General features: G+C 49.3%; 1 protein-coding gene across 1 annotated transcript in view; it reads left to right on the forward strand.

Moving 5' to 3' along the window:
* Positions 1 to 21198, forward strand: part of LOC136639152 (uncharacterized) — a 140982-nt gene extending 119784 nt beyond the window's left edge. Inside the window, 1 exon segment of the mRNA XM_066613163.1 lies at positions 18258 to 21198. Within this exon segment, the coding sequence (XP_066469260.1) occupies positions 18258 to 20543 (2286 nt within the window). The 3' untranslated portion in view covers positions 20544 to 21198.
* Positions 21199 to 22017: the final 819 nt, after the last annotated feature.

A 22017-nucleotide genomic window follows, 5' to 3' on the forward strand; every position in this document is an offset into this window, starting at 1 on the left:
GTAGATGGGACTCGTCAGCCTAGGAAGGCAGCTCATCTAAGAGAAGGAAACTCTGACCTCAAACCTCCACTGCCTTGTGGCTACATCCAGTTCTGGAAAAGGCTTCAGGAGTCAACCACGAGGCAAAATCAGGAGCCAGAGTCCCTGAGGCAGTTCATGGCTGAACACAGTCACGTTCTGGCAACTCCTGCGACGCCGCTGGAACCAACCGTATTGGCTTTTGCCTTTCCATTGGACCATTCCAGCGACGTGGAGAGGGGGGATTTGCTGCATGGGTAACAGCCTATCCTCCATACCTTCTTTACCCAGGCTTCGCGCACTGGAGAGGACACTCCAACTTCGCCATACGGCGTCGGCACAACACGGGAAGCAGCAGTTTACCGGTTATAAGTCTTTGCTCAATTGGCATAGAGCATGACGCCAGGGGCTGCTTCCGACGGTGGGAGAGATCATTGCATCTCATTGGGCAGCTACCGCCCGCCTTAAGCTGGGCAGTCCCCAGCCAGTAAGGTGTTGCCTCGCCACGGTCCGTTAACCTCATGGGGTGCATGGGGTTTAGGGTGAAAACCGACAAGCGGATCGACAACTCTGCACCATGCAACAGAAAACAGAAAACTACTGCCCTAAAGCTGGGCACCTGGAATGTTAGGACAATGACACCTGGCTTCTCTGATGACCTGCAAGAAATAGACGACGCACGCAAAACAGCTGTCATCGACATGGAGCTGAGCAGACTGCAGATGGACATCGTCGCCCTTCAAGAGACTAGGCTGCCAGATTCCGGATCTGTCAAGGAGAGAAATTTCTCATTTTTCTGGCAGGGAAAACCACCAAACGAAACCAGGGAACATGGCGTTGGCTTTGCGGTCAGAAATACCCTGCTGAAATCCATCATCCCACCTACTGTGGGAAGTGAAAGAATTTTGTCCCTGCAGCTCCAGTCATCAGCAGGACCTATCACTCTCATCAGTGCTTATGCACCGACTCTGTCGTCTCCAGCAGAAGCCAAAGACAAATTCTATGATGACCTGGCCACCACTGTCAAGAAAATCCCTGTAAAAGAGCCATTGTTCATCCTCGGCGATTTCAATGCTAGAGTTGGTGCTGATAACAGTTCATGGCCCACTTGCTTAGGTCAGTTTGGCACTGGGAGGATGAACGAAAATGGCCAACGCCTGCTAGAGTTTTGCTGTCATCACGGTCTCTGTGTCAGCAACACTTTCTTCAACACAAAGCCCCAACACAGAGTCTCTTGGAGACATCCAAGATCAAAGCACTGGCGCCAGCTCGACCTGATCCTCACCAGACGCTCCAGCCTTCCCAGCATCAAGATCACACGCAGTTATCATGGTGCTGCCTGCGACACTGACCACTCCCTGGTGTGCAGCAGAGTGAAACTGCAAACAAAGCGACTGTATCACACGAAAAAGGAAGGAAGACCTCGCATTGATACCAGCAAGACCCGGGATCAGAGAAAAGTGGAGGAATTTGCACAAGCGCTTGAGGAATCTCTTCCAGGCCTGGCCGACGCAAACGCATCCAACAGATGGGAACATTTCAAGAATACCGTTTACAACACCGCCTTGTCCATATTCGGCAAGAAGACCAACAAGGCGGCAGACTGGTTTGAAGCCCACTCTGAGGAGTTGACACCAGTCATTGAGGAAAAGAGGAGAGCTCAAGCAGCATACAAGGCCTGTCCCAGTGAGCGCAACCTGCAGGTCCTCCGAACTGCTCGCAGCAAAGTCCAACAGACTGCCAGGAGATGTGCTAACGACTACTGGCTCCAGCTCTGTTCCGAGATACAGATAGCAGCTGACACGGGCAACATCAAGGGGATGTATGATGGTATCAAGCAGGCCCTAGGTCCAACACAGAAGAAAATTGCCCCTCTGAAGTCTGCCACAGGCGAGGTCATCCAGGATCGGGCGCAGCAGATGGAACGCTGGGTGCAGCACTACTCTGAGCTATATTCCAGAGAAAATGTAGTCACCGAAGAAGCGCTGAACAACATTGAGTGCCTGCCTGTGCTGGAAGAGCTTGACAGTGAACCAACCCTAGAAGAACTTCACGTGGCCCTGGACTCCCTTGCCTTTGGCAAGGCACCTGGAAAAGACGGCATCCCTGCTGAAGTCCTAAAATGCTGCAAAGAGATCATCGTCACTGAGCTGCATGAAATCCTCTGTCTCTGCTGGAGAGAAGACGGAGTACCTCAAGACATGAGGGATGCAAACATCATCACGCTGTACAAGAACAAAGGTGACAGGGGTGACTGCAACAACTACCGCAGCATCTCTCTCCTTAGCGTTGTAGGAAAGCTGTTTGCCCGAGTTGTACTAAAGAGGCTCCAGGTACTTGCAGAGAGCGTCTATCCAGAATCGCAGTGTGGATTCCGAGCCAACAGGTCCACCACTGATATGGTATTCTCCCTTAGACAACTGCAGGAGAAATGCAGGGAACAACGACAGCCACTCTTTATAGCCTTCATAGATCTCACAAAGGCTTTCGACCTGGTCAGCAGAGACGGCCTCTTCAAGATTCTCCCCAAGATTGGATGTCCACCCAGGCTCCTCAGCATCATCAGATCTTTCCACAAGGACATGAAGGGCACTGTTGTCTTCGATGGCTCCACATCAGACCCTTTTGACATCCGAAGCGGAGCGAAGCAGGGCTGTGTTCTTGCACCAACCTTGTTTGGGATTTTCTTCGCTGTCCTGCTGAAGCAGGCCTTTGGAACTGCAACAGAAGGCATCTATCTCCGGACCAGATCAGACGGAAAGCTCTTCAACCTCTCCAGACTGAGAGCAAAATCCAAAGTCCAGCTGAAATGTCTGCGTGACTTCCTCTTTGCCGACGATGCAGCTGTCACTACCCACTCTGCCAAAGATCTCCAGCAGCTCATGGATCGTTTTAGCAAGGCCTGCCAAGATTTTGGACTGACAATCAGCCTGAAGAAAACACAGGTCATGGTTCAGGATGTGGACTCACCTCCCTGCATTACAATCTCTGAGCATGAACTGGAGGTTATCCATGACTTTGTGTACCTTGGCTCAACGATCTCCGACACTCATTCTCTCGATACTGAGCTAAACAAGCGCATCGGTAAAGCAGCTACCACGTTTTCCAGACTCACAAAGAGAGTCTGGTTCAACAAGAAGCTGACGGAACATACCAAGATCCAGGTCTACAGAGCTTGCGTCCTGAGTACACTTCTGTACTGCAGCGAGTCATGGACTCTTCGCTCACAACAGGAGAGGAAACTGAGCGCTTTCCACATGCGCTGCCTCCGACGCATCCTCGGCATCACCTGGCAGGACAAAGTTCCAAACAACACAGTCCTGGAACGTGCTGGAATCCCTAGCATGTATTCACTGCTGAAACAGAGACGCCTGCGTTGGCTTGGTCATGTCGTGAGAATGGATGATGGCCGGATCCCAAAGGATCTCCTCTATGGAGAACTCATGCAAGGAAAGCGCCCTACAGGTAGACCACAGCTGCGATACAAGGACATCTGCAAGAGGGATCTGAAGGCCTTAGGGATGGACCTCAACAAGTGGGAAACCCTGGCCTCTGAGCGGCCCGCTTGGAGGCAGGCTGTGCAGCATGGCCTTTCCCAGTTTGAAGAGACACTTTGCCAACAGTCTGAGGCTAAGAGGCAAAGAAGGAAGGCCCATAGCCAGGGAGACGGACCAGGGACAGACTGCACTTGCTCCCAGTGTGGAAGGGATTGTCACTCCCGGATTGGCCTTTTCAGCCACACTAGACGCTGTGCCAGAACCACCTTTCAGAGCGCGATACCATAGTCTTTCGAGACTGAAGGTTGCCAATACAATACAAGATTCAGGGTCATTATTCCTCTCAGGAGATGTCTCAAAGCATCAGTCTCCTGGAGCTGATGCAAGATTTGGATTGATACTTAAGAAAATGACATGATTTGGCAGTTATGTTTATATCTGATTTGAGATAAGAGAATAGATATGTTAGAATTCTATAGGTTAATTTTGATGAATTAGAATTAAATGTGTTTGATATTATTTTGGAATTTATCGATGGGGAAAAGATATGAAGATGGAAAAGTAAAGTCTAGAGAATAATGGATATGTAAAACACGGAAGTGACCTGGTAGTATTGTATTGGCAACCTTCAGTCTCGAAAGACTATGGTATCGCGCTCTGAAAGGTGGTTCTGGCACAGCGTCTAGTGTGGCTGAAAAGGCCAATCCAGGAGTGACAAACCCTTCCACACTGGGAGCAAGTGCAGTCTGTCCCTGGTCCGTCTCCCTGGCTATGGGCCTTCCTTCTTTGCCTCTTAGCCTCAGACTGTTGGCAAAGTGTCTCTTCAAACTGGGAAAGGCCATGCTGCACAGCCTGCCTCCAAGCGGGCTGCTCAGAGGCCAGGGTTTCCCACTTGTTGAGGTCCATCCCTAAGGCCTTCAGATCCCTCTTGCAGATGTCCTTGTATCGCAGCTGTGGTCTACCTGTAGGGCGCTTTCCTTGCACGAGTTCTCCATAGAGGAGATCCTTTGGGATCCGGCCATCATCCATTCTCACGACATGACCAAGCCAACGATCTGTTTATAATTAGACCTATGATATGTATTTAGTAGAATAATGTGGGAATAGAGGAAATAAGAAAGATTTTATATGCTATGATAAAATTTACTACAGCAATATTGAAAATGTATTTTTAGATACTAATAATTTTAGAATTTTATATAATAATTTTGGATGTTATAGATAGAGAAATTATATATTTAGTTATCATGACATTAACCGTTGTAAAATTTAGCATATTAGATATTGAAAAGAGTCTAGAATTTTAATGAAGGAGGGAAAGCTATGATGGCGGAAATGATGAAAGAAAGTACAGAAAATAGAAAAAAGGCATTAGAGATAAATATGTATCCTTTTTTTAGTTTCTTTTCTTTGTCATATTAAGAGATATTAGAATTCACTAAGTATGATATGAATAAAAGTTCATATGAGGTTAAAGGTAGAACAAAAGTAGTTTAGGAAATGTAGAATGAGATATTAACTAACTGGTATATGGTATCCTGCACCCCCAATGTTGGTGGCTGTGTGTGTTTGTGTGTATTTTATTTTTGTATTGTATTATGTGTGTTTATATTTGTTTTTGGGAAAACAATAAAAAAAAACCCAGCAGAGAAGCCATATAAACCATTGTGCACGTCGGTCCACTGGGTTGGGTAAGGGGGTGAAGGGGCTGGAGTTTCTCTTTCCTGTCCAGGAGTGTGTCTGCCAACTGCAGGGATTTGCAGAAGTGGTAAACAGGAGGCTGCTGGTGCTCCTAAGGACATGAAGTCACAGAGGGGCCTCTATGTCCAGGTGGCAGAAGGGGGTTTGTTCCACTCAGAATCCTTTGCTGTCTGGTGGGAGCCGGTTGGCTTCCCTGAGAGTAATGACACGGCCTGACCAAGGCCTCCACCGTCCTCCCACAGCTGCACATTCAGACAACCCAGCCTCATCATTGGCATCCAGACTCTTCTTTTAGGTTTTTCTTGACTTTCCCTCTTCCTGCCCTGCCCTTCTTTGCCCTGGAGTGGCCACAACGTCCCCTTCCCCTTTTCCCATCTTCTTCCTTCCTGCTGCGCTCTCCCCCATCTGCCCATGAAGGGCCTGGAGTCCTGGTCCTCCAACCACAGCAGATGGTGTGGGATGTTCTGCATGGCATGGGTTGGGAGAGCCTGCACCCCGTGAGAGCCTGGGTGGAGGTCCGTGTAGCATCAGCCAGCATTTGGGTGCTCTCTCTCTCAGCTGCCCCATCCTGGCAAGCAGGTGGGTTTCCCTGTGGGAACCCTCCCCCCCCCATTCATCAGGGCACCTGGCTGTTGTAATCCCTTCTGCGCTCCGCTCCAGGAGGGTCAGAGTCCATGCACAGACACCATTTACCATCTATCTGCTGAAGCTCCGATCTGACAGTATAGCAAACTATCCATAGAGATGAACGTGTTTGTAGTGTGTAAAAAGTTTCACTCATTGCTTAAAGTATATCTACAAATCCACAAGGATGAAGAACCATATCAAGGCTTAGGGTGTGGAAAGTCCTTGTGTGTCATCTTAATCCTTAAGACACACCAAAGAGTTTCAAGAGCTGAGTCAGAAGAAAGAAGGGAAGAGGGATGCAAGGAAGAAAGGAGGGATCCAAGCAAAATAAGAAACAGTCCTGCCCAAGAGAGAGGAGGAACTGGGCAGTAAGAAAATTCCTGGACCAAGTCTCAAGGGGTGGGAGAGGGGCACACAGAGTGGGAGCTTGAGTTTCACAGTCCCCTGAGCTGTGGCCAGCACCAGGACGATCCCTCCTGCCAACTTTTCCCTGCAGGTCCGTGGACTTCAGTCCAAGTACCCAGTCTACTGCATGCTGCTTGGGGAATGGGGTTGGGATCCGGCATTACAGCCAGGTCCCAGCACCACCTCCCACTTCCTGCCCACCCTCCCCCTGCCCCAGACCACCTTCCTGCCGCCTCCTCCCCACCTCCTCCCCATCCACCCCAGACCCCTGCATTGGCCAGTCATGGCCGACGCAACCCTCCCTCCCCAAGTTGGCACAGACGGTGGATGCAGCCTCTGCAGGCTGGCATGCATCCCTGCGCTGGCCCGGCCAACTCCTGAGGAGATGCAGACATGATTTACGACACGTTTGCAAGCCTCCTGGGTCGTCCAAGGCGCAGTTAGGATTGCGCCCTTAAACAAACTAGGCCCAAATCCTAACCAGCTTTCCAGCTCTGACATAACTGTGCCAGTGGGGCATCTGCTACAGCCTACAGTTTGTTCCCTTATCTCAGAGCTGCATTGCCCTCATCTCGGTGTTGGAAAGTAGGTTAGGATTGGGCCCTTAGGCCTATATCAACAGGCATAACAGAGAACACAGGGGGAATTAACCTGGGTTGAATGCTTTTAAAATAACAGCGAGGAGGCAGAGCCAAATAAGATGCGATGAGCGATTCGTGAAGCGACTCTCCTATAGTTTCCTTTCCTGCTAGTAGCAGCGCCCTTCCAGGAGTCTGGTCCCTTGATCCTCACTCTGCGCAGGCTCACAGAGTTCCAAGGGTTGGTCATTGCCCAGGATGCCGTGCCGAGTACATCCCAGTGGCGAAAGGGCACAGAAACTGCTGGGGGGGGGGTTGTTTTAAAACCAACAAACATACAGAAAGGGAGACAAAAAATGCTCCCAAACACGTTTAAAAGCAGCAGCAAACTCAGGAGGCAATGGAGACGCATCACAGACTTACTCCCATGTTAGCAGTGGTTCCCAAAGTGTGTGTCAGGACCCACTGGTGGGTTGCTGTCTGATTTTTGGTGGGTTGGCAAAGGGTGATGGAAAAATCAGAGAACTAATTGCCTCGAGCCCTGAGGCTATTCAAAAAGCAGATAGCGGAGCTGGTAATTACCCTGCAAAGAGCTCAGCTCCTGCAGTTTGCAAGAGTGTAAATATAGGGAGATAAATGTTTGACAGTCATTTGACTGATTATTATTACTAATAATAAATAAATAAAATTTCTTTCTAGGCCTCCCTTTCTTAAGGTCTAGGAAGCCGAGGTGGGTCTTGATAGAGTGTCATTTTAAAAAGTGGGTCCGGTGCTAAAAGGTTTAGCAACCACTGGTATATAGGATTACAGCCTTAATAGCCTGACGCTGCACATGACACAAACCCTGTGTTTAGGGTGAACAAGCTTGATTTTAACTAAATAAATGGCAGGTGGGCCTGACCATCTGTCCCCAACACTTGTGAGTTGAGATGACTGTGGAGGGTTAGGAGCACTTTTGCATCAGAGACCCCCCCCTTCCCATGCACACTGAATTTAACCCCTTGGTGTCATTCAGATATTGTTACATAGTGTGCTGGGGGGGTAGGCCTGTGGCAGGCTGGTTGGGCTTGGTCCCCACCTGTCTGCTTTGGCTCAGGTGCCAAAGAAGCGGGCCAAGAAATTTCCTGAGATATTTTTCTATCTCACCTGGACTCGGGACCCACGTAGGATGCTGGGTGTGTGGCTGCTGCTGTGCTGGGCCAAGGAATGCATCCATGTCACGGTGCTTGCATAACACAGTGTCAAATCTGGAAACAAACCGGCCTGCCACAGCAGCTCCTTGGTGTATCGATCGGCTTCCATGAAGGAGCGGATGGGAGCTCAGGGACACAGCTGTGGCAGAAGTCAGCTGTGGCGCCCACAGGACGCTTTCCATTCTGGCGCAAGCCTCCATACGCTGATGATCATTTTCTGCCCTGATTTTCAAGGATTTTATAGGGACTTGGGAGTGTGTCCGACTGGACCCAGCTGCCGATGCTGCACGGCTCTGCCTTGGGAAACCCAGTAGACCTGGCCTCCACAGCTGTTGCCACCCTCCCCTGCCTGTTCTGCCCACTCTGGTCAGCACCCTCCCCTGCTCTGTTTCATCCTCTCCCCTCCCCTTCTGGGAAGGGCCCCCAAAGATACTCTGGACCCCTCAGGGAGGTGGCAGGAAAGCCCTGCTGCAAGCACCAGGCAGGGGGACCAGCAGAGACTCCCCGGTCTGTGCCCTTCCTTGCGCATCAGATGCTGCGCCTGGGAGCAGGAGGAGGGATGCCCTGCAGAGTGGAGGGTGCCACCAGGGATGCTCTGCCAGAGTCCTTCCTCTCCGCTCACTGGCACGCCAAGGGTTAACACGAGCGACTCCGGATTCTCAGACTGGCAAATGGTGAGGGCGAGTGAATGGGAACTCCTCTTCCTCCACCGTCCCTTCCTTCCTTTCTCTCCACTTGGAAGTGTCAGCAGCCCCCCTGGTGAGTCCCCAGCCAGCGGGGGCAGAGGGGGGGTCCCAAGGCTGCGGTGGGTGCCAAGGAAGAGGGAGGGGAACCCCCAGAGGGGCAGAGACAGCCAGGGAAGGGACTGGGGGGTGGGATGGGAAGAGAAACTGGCAATCCTGCCCCCCCCCCAGCTGCCTGCTAAGCTCTGGGTTTGCCCTTAAAGGGCTTTGTTGCTGTGCTGGGGGGTTGGCCAGGGACAGTGTCAGAGCAGGCATGGAGAGAGCCAGCAGCGTCCACTAAGCCCTGAAACCCAGCAGGGCAGCTGGAGGATCGCATCTCAGGCCTGGGAGTGCCGCATCTTTGACATCCTGTGGTGATCTGAACTGTGCTCAGCTTCCCCGCTTTTGGTTTTAACGCAGGAACTTTGCAAACAAAGTCATAGGAAAGAGAGCTGGAGTTTGCAGCAGAAAAGGATCTTTCTAGCATCGAGTCTGATCCAGGGGGATTGTGGGAGAGCCGACCTCTCCAGAAGAGGGGACTGAGGAGGACAAAGCAGGCTGAGCCCCCCAGCGTCTGAGAAGGGAAGATAAAGCCCCAAAGGTCGAAGAATAATGTCCTTCCGTGGCCAGTGTCAAAACATCTGTGTCGTCCAAGGTGAGTGTCAGGGCAGGTGGCTCTCCACTTATGGCACTACTTGTAACAAGGGATGCAGGGATGTTCGGGGGCGGGCACGGGAAGGGCCGAGAGTCCAACCCGCTGCAGAGAGAGAGAGAAGCACAGGTCTTCCTCCTCCTCCAAGGATGCTTGCAAGAGCAGAGTCTCCTTCCTGTGATCTCAGTACACACAAATATGAAGGAGAGGAACGCAGAGAGAGAGAAGCACGTCTCTGCCGCCTTCCTCCTGGCACATCCGAGGAGGTGAGAGGCCTGCAAGTGGGAGCCGCTCTGCTGTCTTGCAAACCTCTGGTCTGCTCAGGGGTGCCAGGAGGAGGAGGGGGGACATGTATGCTTCTCTCTCTCTCTCTTACTCTCTTTCTTATGCTGCTGGCTGGAGCAAAGCTGGAGGGAAGTGGAGAACCTGGGAGAACAGACTGCTCGGGGCCAAGATAGAAGGAGGGATAAAAGGGCTGCAAGGGAAATACTTTAATTTAGTTGGAAAAATATCCACATGCAAATTGCTGTATTGGCGTGAGATTTTGAAGGATGGCTTCACGGAGCTGTCACAGAAATTTGAGCAGCATCAGGGTAGTCACTGAAAGACCTGGTAAATTTTGTTTTAATTAATTACCCAAACACACTGTGGATGTTTATTAACTTGCACTAATTCCATGGGGCACCAGACTGAGAGCGAAACTGTATTTAGGGTCACTGTTAAAATTGTTTTGGAAGCGCCAACTTAAGGCCCAGACCTAACCAACTTTCCAGTGCTGATGCAGCCATGCCAACGGGTCATGCACTGCATGCCGCAGAGGGTTGGTGGTGGTCATGGAGGCCTTCTCAAGGTAAGTAAGGTGGACACTGGAGAAGAATGCAGTGGGCCCTATTTAGCGGGCTTGACACCCACAGATTTGAGCCTCCGAACATGCCGGGAATCAGAGGGCCTCCCAGGAGTCACACTGGCCATGTAGCCTCCTCAGATGGTTTCCTGGATGTGACTGAAATCCACTTCTGGCTCGCGTTGGCGACATCTGGTCATGTCCTAAAGACTGGCGTGAACTCCGCAGGATCCTGAGGCACTGTGACCAAGTCCCCCCTCCCCCGCATGGATTTCAGCATCTCTGAATATCATGGACCACTATATTTTCTTACCTAACAATCCCTTAGCTCATGGTTGCATTGCAGCTGCATCAGCGCTGGAAAGTTGGGTGGGCCTTTGGAGAGATAACCGAGACCGAGTCTTCCTGCTGAGTCTGTTCCAGAACACAGCCCCACTCAGACACCCCAGTTAACTCTAACTCGCCTCCACCCCCTGCAGCTGCAAATCAGGGTTTTCCCCACATCAGCTCTTGCAGTCCAGATTATAGGACATCACCTGGATTCTCCTGTCTCATGTGCTGCTCACGTCCCAGTCTTGGGAACTGGGCTTTGTGAAAGGATGGAAGCAGGAGGGCTGAACTGAGGAAGAAGATCCCACAGGAAACGTGGGTCTCAGTGGCCTGAAACACCCTGAAGGAGCAAGTAGTGCAAGCAGATTTCAAGGGGAGGACAGAGGTAATTAGATAGGCAGAGAAGGGAAGAAACAGGAACAAAGGGCAGAAGTAAGAATGTGGAGAAAGGGATTGAAGATATGTGGGGATCCACCTAGTGGGGCATTTTTGGGTTGGAACCAGAGCTATGGAGAAAATAGTGACAAAGTTGGAAAAGGACATGAGGGTGAACCTCTTCCCATTGCATTTGTCTCCCTCACAGGCAGTGGGATGGCACCGAGGCCTCGTTCTAGACTTCCTCCTTTTTCCTGTGGAGCAGAATCAGCAACTCTGCAGCCTGCTCAGGTAAAGGGGCAGATAATCAGCGCAGTGGGCTAGAAACAGCTTGGCCTCCTCCTTCTCTCTTGCAGGCCTTGAAGGAAGCTTTTTTGACTGGTGCAGTAAAATATCCTACTTGATCACTCAGAAGAGTGTGTTGGAACTCCAGGGATCTCCAGGAGTTGGAGGGGCAGTTGACCCATAAAACCTTGTAATTTGTTCTGTTACTAAACCGTCCTTGCGTGTTCTCAGATGTTCCTTGGACTACACAAACAGTTTTAAGTGTCCTGCGAGTCTCACCGGAGAGCCTCTGCCCCCTCCTCCATCAGCTGGACACCATGGCCCAGCTGCTCCTGCTGGCCATTTGCTTCTTCATGATTAATTCTAGGTTTTGATATTTGAGTGAATGCTAGGCACACACAACAGGGTGCTTGTGCGTGTGTGTGAGCAAGAGAAGTTGGCTGAGCTTCTGACCTGCTTGCAGGTCTTGGGAACAAGTCCAGGCTATGGAGAACCTGGGCTGCCCTTTAGTTCCAGGTAGACCTTTTGTTGTGAGCAGCCGAGCAGAGAGCAAGTCAAAAAGCTGCAAACCAGGAAGTCTTAAGTGTATAATTTGGGGATTCTAGACGGTGTAGAGAAAGGTCTGTCAGAACACCAAATGTGCTGAATTGAAGGTTCCATAAAATTCAGTGTCCTGTGTTAATATGTGACTAAACATTCACGCAGTCGGCCAACCTTTCCTTAGACCCCTGTTCACGAACAAGTCAATTGCCCTGCCTCCCAGCCGGATACGGTAGCTGTGATCACGAGGATACCATGTGGTGTTTTTCTTCGGAACGCCAAGTGTCCGACGGAGTTGGCATAAGTTTTGTCAGAAACAAACGGGGAAAAAACCTGGGCAATGAACCACTTTGATTTGCCAAAAACACTGCAGGAAAATACCAGTTGCTCCCATCTTCATTTTTCTCTTCAGACTGTGGGCAAAAAGCAAGTGCGTGTCATGTCTCAAGAAGTGGGACCTGATTTGAGAGGACAGACTGTTCTTTCCTTCCTGGGTTCAGTGTCCTTCGAGGAGGTGGCTGTGCGCTTCACGGAGGAGGAGTGGGCTCTGCTGGCTCCAGACCACAAGGCTCTGTACAGGGAAGTCATGCTGGAGAACTACAGGATCGTGGCCTCTCTGGGTAAGGACACCCTTTCTATCTGGTGAGAAAGAAAAGGCATGACCATTTCTTGTTTCTCACAGTTAGGACTGCACCTTAGAAAGGGGGTGTGTGGGGCTGGAACTGGTGCCCTGGACAGGCCTGCTGTGCTTCAGTGTTGCAGTGCTGAGCTTGGCCTGATACTCTTTGGGGATGAAACGGCAGGATAGAAAAGTCTAACTAAAGAAACTAGACTTTGTGACTGATGTCACCTGATGCCACCTGGACTCGCAGCTGCTCCTGCATTCCCAGGTGGTGGCTGTGGCTAGGGGGCCTTTGCTCAGCTTCGGCTGGTGTGCCAGCTGCAGCCGTACGTGGATCGTTCAGACCTGGCCACGGTGATCCATGCCATGGTGACATCGAGGCTAGACTATTGTAACACACTCTATGTGGGGCTGCCCTTGAAGACAGTTCAGAAACTGCAACTAGTGCAGAATGAGGTGGCCCGCGTAGTTACTGGAGGTAGGCGGTTTGACTCTGTCAGTCCGCTTCTCCAGCGGCTGCACTGGCTGCCCATTTCAAGGTGCTGGTTTTGACCTTTAAAACCCTGTACTGCTCTGGGCCAGGGTATCTTAGAGATCGCCTACTCCCGTACAATCCGGCTCGTCCTCTTAGGTCATCAAAGAAGGCCTTTTTACAAGTGCCGCAGCCTAGGGAGGTACGTGGGGCGGCAGCAAGAAACAGGGCCTTCTCAGTAGTGGCACCAACACAATGGAATTCCCTTCCCCTTGACTTAAGAACTGCTCCCTCTCTTGAAACTTTTCGGCGAGGCCTGAAGACCTTTCTGTTTAGACAAGCCTTCTGAGTTCCTGGCCTTTTAAACATCTCTTAATATTTTTTAACATCTGTTTACAGGCCTGATCCTTTCTAATTTGCTGCACTATGCTCTTATCTGACTAGTTTTTTTTTAATCTGACTACTGTTTTTATGATATGTTTTTTAATCTGTTTTTAAACTATGTTTTTAATGTGTTTTAACCTTGTTTTGCAAGCCGCCTTGAGTCCCTTCGGGGAGAAAGGCGGGGTAAAAATAAAGTATAATAATGTCCCCAGTGAGACCCTGGCCTGTTGCACTGGTGGTGGGGGGACATGATGGGGGTCCAGTCTAGTTCCTTATACAGGAGGCTTGATGTCTAAGTGAAGGGGGACAGGATTCAAGATTATTGTCATCTCCTGATTCCCACAAATGTTTGCCAGATCACCTCCAGGGCTCGTGGCTGACGCCATCTTGGATTTGGTTTGTGTGCCATCAAGAAAGGCTTTTGGAACCTGCCTGCTGCTTTGGTCAACCCAGGCAAACAGAGGAACTGGCCACTTGACTCCTCCTTCTGTTGGTTTTCTTTAGTGACCAGCTTTTGATACTTTTCTGGTTATGAAAAACGGCTTTGTACAGGAGGAGGTTTAATAGCCATTGTGATCCAAGAGGAAGACCTTGAAGCCCCTCTTCCTCTCAGCCTGTGCTTGTCTGGGAGGCATTTGCAGAGTTCTGGGACAAAGGGAAGCCACCTTCCCACAAGTCAGACCCTTGGTCCATCCAGCTCTGTTTTCTCTATGCTGACTAACAGCAGCTCTCCAGGGTTCATGCAGGGACATTTCCCAGCGCTGCCTGGAGTTGGTGCCAGCGATGGATGGATCCTGCATGCAAAGCAGGTTCTCTGCCACTGAGCTACGGCTGCTCTGGACAGGGGTGATGCTCCAGTGAGAGTCTTGCTAAGGGCCTGAAAATGCAGGAGAGAGCCACTTTTGGGCTGCCTAAATTTCCATCATCTTTGCATAGAGGGAATTGCCTGAGGAGCAGGTGGAGGGGGACAGTTTCCCTGGGATGAGAGCTGGATGGAAGAATTGTGGATGGCTCACCTCCACAACTAGATTCCAAACTGGTCATTCATTCCAGCTGTCATGAGCGGTGAGCCTGCACTCCCATAAGCCAGGCTAACACTTCAGGATTCATACAGCTGGTCCTGCAGCACATTCACGTGTGAGAGTACTGCGAGGTCACCTCTTGTCCTCTATGTCCTTTTGGGGATTGGAGGCAACCCAGAGTCAGGTGGCTTTGGAAAGACTTGCTATCTAGTAGTGGGAAGGATCTCATCTCCTGTTTCTTTCCTAGAGGAGTTTCCCAAACCTGCCTTCATTTCCCAGCTGGAACAAGGGAAGTGGGCATTTCTCCAGGAGCTCCAGAAAGAAGAGGAATCAACAGGTAACCTGCTTATGCATAGGATTTATGGACAGAGCAGGAGCTTCGGCCCAAAGGGTGAATGTGCACCCCCAGTATTGATACTCCCCACTTTTCTGGGGTATGTTGGTGCTGTTGAGGATGAATCAGCACAGCAGATCTCTGCCATTCGGATCTCATCACCTGCAAGCCGGGACAGCAGCTAGACTGAGTACTAGACTAAAAGTGCCAGTGTGATCGGAGTGAATTGATGCCTCGCCTTCCATCTTCTGCTCCATATCACAGCCTCCTCACAGGACCCCAGACTCTAAAGTCCCAAATCAGCCCCACCCAGCAAACACAGGAGCAGGAGCCAAGTGGCTGTTAAGGGATTCCAGGCGGCGAGATCAGAATGGCAGAGCTGAACTGTGCTGAGTCATCCTAACCAGTACCCCAGAAGGAGGGGAGTGTCTGTTGTGGCAAAGGGTCCACATTCTCCAAGCCTCCTTTGAAATGGGTCTTCACAGGGCTTTTGACCCCAAAGCTGGAGCTGATGCTGGGGGTGGGGTGGGGGAGAGTGGCGACCTTTTGCTTTCCACTGATTCCAGTGAATACTTGTTAACTTGAACCCCCTCGGAAGGCAGTGCCATTTGAGAGCACTGTTCGGTTCATGACTGGATTTCAAGGGGGTCATAGGATTTGACGTTCCACCTCTCCTGTCCGTCCCCCTTGTTCCTCTGCTCATTTTAGATCTGCACCGGTGAAATTGTGGCTCCAGTGGCTCAGAGACCATGTTTGCACTGGAATTCCACTGACAGCTCTGCCTAGTGTAACAGCATCTTTGGTATAAGGGAGCTTCTATCAGATCCTGGGCTGCTCAGCCTGTAGTCGTTGCAACAGCGAAGTGATAGTTCCCAAAGCTGCTTGCTTGCTCCTAATGACCTTTCAATGTAATTTGGGTATGGAACAAAGACCCTGCCTATCGTGAGTGCTCCACGGGCCATGTCAGAATGCCGGATGCAAGGGAGGGCACCAGGATGAGGTCTCTTGTTATCTGATGTGCTCCCTGGGGCATCTGGTGGTCTGCTGTGAGATACAGGAAGCTGGACTAGATGGGCCTATGGCCTGATCCAGCAGGGCTGTTCTTATGTTCTTACGATCTTGTAAAGCAATGGTTCCCATGACTGTGGGTCATGACCTGATTTTTGGTGGGTTGCAAAACTTTCAAGCTGGTAGCTGACAATGTGTTGAACCCTATGGAAACCGAAATGGAGTAGCAGGTGTGCCTTTAAAGTGGGTCCCAGAGTTAAAATGTTTGGGAACCACTGTTGGAGGGAATTTCCACTTGACTCCTGAACCGCTTGGCTTTTATCCTTCTCCTTTTCTGTCTTATGCTTGTGACTCCCTTTCACATACATGCAACAGCTTCTTGGTCAAAATCAAGTTTTGGCTGAGTGTGGCTTGATGCCAGACCGAGAGCCCTCAACACAGGGTTTCTGCAGACATGGCCTGACTGGTCTCCAACCTAGAATGTTCCTCCCACGCTCAGGCCCCAGTGCAGAGCTGTTCCACTGTATACCAGCTGCAGTTCCCAGCTGTTTTCAAGAGTATCTCTTACACAGAACAGTCACAAAAAACCCAACCTTGGTATGAGTAAAGCATATGTCACACTGGCCAGACTGGCTTCCACTGCAAGTTGGCACCCCAGCCACGGATTTGCAGACTCGTCCCTCTTTTCTCTTGTGGCCTCAGAGACATCATGCAATGCCTTTGACTCAACTCTGCCCTGCCATTCCTGCTGCAACTCTACCTGTGGGAGTTCCAAGAGCCTGGCTCTGGACCATGTCTGACCAAGCTGACCTTGTCTCTTGGCTAGATGGAGGAGACACTAGCTTTGTCCCGGACTCCAAGTAAGAGGGTGGATCAGCAGGTAGCTGTTTAGCTGTTCTGCAGATATTGTCCTTTGGGGGTGGTTGAGGTGGTGGTATTCAGTCTCTTCACATGTCGTGTAACACATGTCCATTCAAAGAAAAGTTCCACTGTACAAAATAGCAGACATTTTAACATTTAGAATTAATTAAAGTTGCAGTGAGGCCTGAGAGAATCCAGAGGGAGTCCCCCCTCTTGTGCCTTTTCCTCAGAAGTGTTGTCCAACAGCATTAACAAAGCAGCCTCCATCCCTGGACGAGGTTGGGTTGCCACAGGCCATGGAGGCTCAATTGTGCTGCTTCTCCCCATCAACTAACTGAGAGTCGGTCACTCAGCAGGGCTGCCATCCTTTGTATACTGTCCTGGGAGTCAGTGCCACTGAATTCATTGGGTTCACTTCTAAGTAGACACGACTAAGATAGTGCTTTACAAGTCCCATTCCTGAGTTGTGAGGGAGATTTTTAAGGTTTAACTGTATTGATATATCTTCTTATGTAAACTTATGTATTTGTCTAATTCAAGTAATGTATATTGCTCTCTGAAACTGGTTCTCAGGCCTACAAATATGGATACAGACTTTGGTTGTGCAGTTTTCTGCTTACGCAGATAAGAAGGAATGTGTTTTTGAGCTTTTGACTGTGGCTGATAGCCAGGGACTTTTGCAAGGGAACAGAGAAGATCATGTCAGACAGTACTAGGGCGCAATGACCCAGGTTTATGAATTCTGGAAAGTTTGGAAATTCCCGAGAAGCCAAAATGCATCATGGTTGTTATGCACAGTTGTTTTCCTACTGTTATAAAAGTGATCACAAAAGGGGGAGGTACAAGGGGTATGGTCTTGTCCGAGACAAGTCTGTTCGAGCCTGCTAGCTAATAAACCATCTGAAAGAGAGAAATTCTTGATTTTTCATTTCGGCTCCTAATTGGAAAACAAAGAAATCCAAATTCTTTCTATCAGTTGCATTGCTAATCCAGGTTCTCTCTCTGTTCCAGGACGCAACAGGCAAGACAAGGAGGGTCAGAGGGAGCGATGGGGAGTGTCATCAGAAACGGGAGTGCTTGATGTAGAAGAAGTGCATTTCTGGGAACAAGATGGATCAAGGAGCTGGGAGGGAAGCACAGACCTTCCTTGGAGGATAACTTGTCAGGATGATGACCCCCATGCAATACCCATCCAATTAGAACAACACAGAGGGAGGAAAAAGAAGCGTCCATCACACAGGGAAACAATGAGTTGTAAATCCAACTTTAATAGACACAGAAAAATCCACACAGGGAAGAAATCATTTAAATGCTCTGAGGGGGAAAAGAGCTTCAGTTCAAGCACACACCTTGCTTGTCTTATAAAGATCCACAGGAGAGAGGAAGTTGTGCATCCCGATACATCAGAGAAGGAGGAAGGAAAGCAGACGGACAACTGGAGAAAAGAATCTGATGCTCAACAAGATGGAGATTTCAATATCATCTCACTCGATCCAGAACCAGGAACTAAAAAGAGGAAGGAACAATTCCCTCAATGTGCAAAGACCTTCAGCAGTAAGTCTGGATGTAGAAGACATCAAAGAACTCACACAAGGGAAAAACTGTATCAATGCTTGCAGTGTGGAAAGAGCTTCAGTGACAATGGGAAACTGACTGTGCATCAAAGAACCCACACAGGGGAGAAACCATATCAATGCTTGCAGTGTGGAAAGAGCTTCAGTCGGAGCTCACACCTCACTGTGCACCAAAGAACCCACACAGGGGAGAAACCATATAAATGCTTGCAGTGTGGAAAGAGCTTCAGTATGAAATCAAGCCTGACTTTGCATCAAAGAATCCACACAAGGGAGAAACCATATAAATGCTTGGACTGTGGAAAAAGCTTCGGTCAAATGAGAATCCTGATTGTGCATCAAAGAACCCACACAGGGGAGAAGCCATACAAATGCTTAGAGTGTGGAAAGAGCTTCAGTGATATGAAAATCCTGACTGTGCATCAAAGAACCCACACAGGGGAGAAACCATATCAATGCTTGGAATGTGGAAAGAGCTTCACTCGGAATTCACACCTGACTGTGCATCAAAGAACCCACACAGGGGAGAAACCATATGAATGCATGAAGTGTGGTAAGAGCTTGAGTAACATGAGAAACCTGATTATGCATCAAAGAACCCACACAGGGGAGAAGCCATACAAATGCTTGGAATGTGGAAAGTGCTTCAGTGATATGAGCATTCTGACTGTGCATCGAAGAAACCACACAAGGGAGAAGTCATACAAATGCATGGAATGTGGAAAAAGCTTCAGTTGGAATTCACATCTGGCTGTGCATCAAAGAACCCACACAGGGGAGAAGCCATACAAATGCTTGGAATGTGGAAAGAGCTTCAGTCGGAATACACACCTGGCTGTGCATCAAAGAACCCACACAGGGGAGAAGCCATATAAATGCATGGAATGTGGAAAGAGCTTCAGTCGGAATACACACCTGGTTGTGCATCAAAGAATCCACACAAGGGAGAAACCATATAAATGCTTGGATAGTGGAAAGAGCCTCAGTCGGAGATCACACCTGACTCTGCATCAAAGAACCCACACAGGGGAGAGACCATATCAATGCTTGGAATGTGGAAAGAGCTTCAGTCGGAGCTCACACCTGACTTTGCATCAAAGGACCCACACAGGGGAGAAACCATATCAATGCTTGGAGTGTGGAAGGAGCTTCAATAGGAGCTCACACCTGACTTTGCATCAAAGAACCCACACAGGGGAGAAACCGTATCAATGCTTGCAGTGTGGAAAGAGCTTCAGTATGAAATCAAGCCTGACTTTGCATCAAAGAATCCACACAGGGGAGAAACCATATCAATGCTTGGAGTGTGGAAAAAGCTTCAGTCAAATGAGAACCCTGATTGTGCATCAAAGAACCCACACAGGGGAGAAGCCATACAAATGCTTAGAGTGTGGAAAAAGCTTCAGTGATAAGAAAATCCTGACTGTGCATCAAAGAACCCACACAGGGGAGAAACCATATCAATGCTTGGAATGTGGAAAGAGCTTCACTCGGAATTCACACCTGACTGTGCATCAAAGAACCCACACAGGGGAGAAACCGTATCAATGCGTGGAGTGTGGTAAGAGCTTGAGTAATATGAGAAACCTGATTATGCATCAAAGAACCCACACAGGGGAGAAGCCATACAAATGCTTGGAATGTGGAAAGTGCTTCAGTGATATGAGAATTCTGACTGTGCATCGAAGAAACCACACAAGGGAAAAGCCATACAAATGCATAGAATGTGGAAAAAGCTTCAGTTGGAATTCACACCTGGCTGTGCATCAAAGAACCCACACAGGGGAGAAGCCATACAAATGCTTGGAATGTGGAAAGAGCTTCATTCGAAATTCACACCTGGCTGTGCATCAAAGAACCCACACAGGGGAGAAGCCATATAAATGCTTGGAATGTGGAAAGAGCTTCAGTCGGAGTTCACACCTGGCTGTGCATCAAAGAACCCACACAAGGGAGAAACCATATAAATGCTTGGATAGTGGAAAGAGTCTCAATCAGAGCAAACACCTGCCTGTGCATCAAAAAACCCAAACAGGGGAGAAACCATATCAATGCCTGGAATGTGGAAGGAGCTTCGGTGATAGCTGGAACCTGACAGTGCATCAAAGAATCCACACAGGGGAGAAACCATATCAATGCCTGGAGTGTGGAAAGAGTTTCAGTCATAGCGGCAGCTTGACTGTGCATCGAAGAATCCACACAGGGGAGAAACCATATCAATGCTTGGAATGTGGAAAGTGCTTCAGTCGGAGCTCACACCTGTCTCTGCATCAAAGAACCCACACAGGGGAGAAACCATATCAATGCTTTGAATGTGGAAAGAGCTTCCGTGATGGCTCACAGCTGACTGTGCATCAAAGAAACCACACAGGGGAGAAACCATATCAATGCTTGGAGTGTGGAAAGAGCTTCAGTCGGAATTCACACCTGAATCTGCATCGAAGAACCCACACAGGAGAAACAACATCAATGCTTAGAGTTTGGAAAGAGCTTCAGTGACAGCTCACTGCTGACTGATGCATCAAAGAACCCCTACAGGGGAGAAACCATATAAACGCTTGGAGAGTGGAACAAAACAGAGTCTGTTAGAGATCAAGTCTGACTTTCCACTGGAAAACCCATAAAGGGGACAAACTTTATAAACACTTGGAATGTGGAACAAACTTCAGTGTGAGCTCAATCCTGAGTTTGCATCAAAGTAGCCACACAGAGAAGAAACCATAGAAATGCTTGGAGTGTGGAATTAGCTTTTGTCCGATAGCTCTATTTCACATCAAAAACCAACAGAGAAGCCGTATAAACCATTGTGCACGTCGGTCCACTGGGTTGGGTAAGGGGGTGAAGGGGCTGGAGTTTCTCTTTCCTGTCCAGGAGTGTGTCTGCCAACTGCAGGGATTTGCAGAAGTGGTAAACAGGAGGCTGCTGGTGCTCCTAAGGACATGAAGTCACAGAGGGGCCTCTATGTCCAGGTGGCAGAAGGGGGTTTGTTCCACTCAGAATCCTTTGCTGTCTGGTGGGAGCCGGTTGGCTTCCCTGGGAGTAATGGCACAGCCTGACCAAGGCCTCCACTCTCCTCCCGCAGCTGCACCAGAGCAGAAATGAATCTATGCCTGATTGATTTGTATTTTCCTAATAAAACTTCTAATATTTTAAATTATTAAGACTGGCTTTATCTGAACGGTGATCCATGTGTCAGCAAAGGATTTAAAAAAATCTCCATCAAGGTAGAGAGCTCCATGCATTTACTTGCCATGAATCTACTGCCAATTAACTTCATTGCCAGGTCTGAAATTCCACTCGAGTGGGAGAAAATAATGTTCTCATTTGGGGCAATGCAGCTTTTATGATAGAAGTGTGGGGTGCAGAACTCAAAATTCTGCAGGGTTTTTCAAAATTCTCAAAAGGATGCAGAACCCTCTGATTTGCCATTACAAAAAGAATGGACATTAAATATTTGGGATGGGTGGGAAGGAGGTTACCTAACAGAGACAGAAAATGGTCTGAAAGTGACCTTCTTAGACAGCCTCCAGCTCCAAATCCCTGCTCAGATGTACACAATGGGCCCAACTCACTGCTTGCCATGTCATTCCTGAACATGCTCACCTCTCTTTTTATTTATCAAATTTTTATACCATCCTTCCTCCAAAGAGCTCAGGGCAGTGTACCCAGCTGCTCCCCTCCTTTTTCCTCACAACAGCCCTGTGAGGTAGGTGAGGCTAAGAGAAAGTGACTGGTCCAAGGTCACCCAGGAAGCTTTGTGGCTGAGGGGGATTTGAACCTGGATCTTCCAGGTCTGACTACACCTCCCAACCCACTACACCACCCTGGCTCTCTATACCACCCTGGCTCCTCTGCTCCCTTGGTCAGGTCCAGCGAAGTCTTTCCTATGTCTTGGTTCTCTTTGTGCCCATCCCTGATTTGACTCATTCTGCCCCTGGACCAAGAAATAACTCACGTGCGGAGCCTCTGTTCC

This window comes from Tiliqua scincoides, chromosome 2 (genome assembly GCF_035046505.1).
Source record: "Tiliqua scincoides isolate rTilSci1 chromosome 2, rTilSci1.hap2, whole genome shotgun sequence".
NCBI classification, from domain to species: Eukaryota; Metazoa; Chordata; class Lepidosauria; order Squamata; family Scincidae; genus Tiliqua; species Tiliqua scincoides.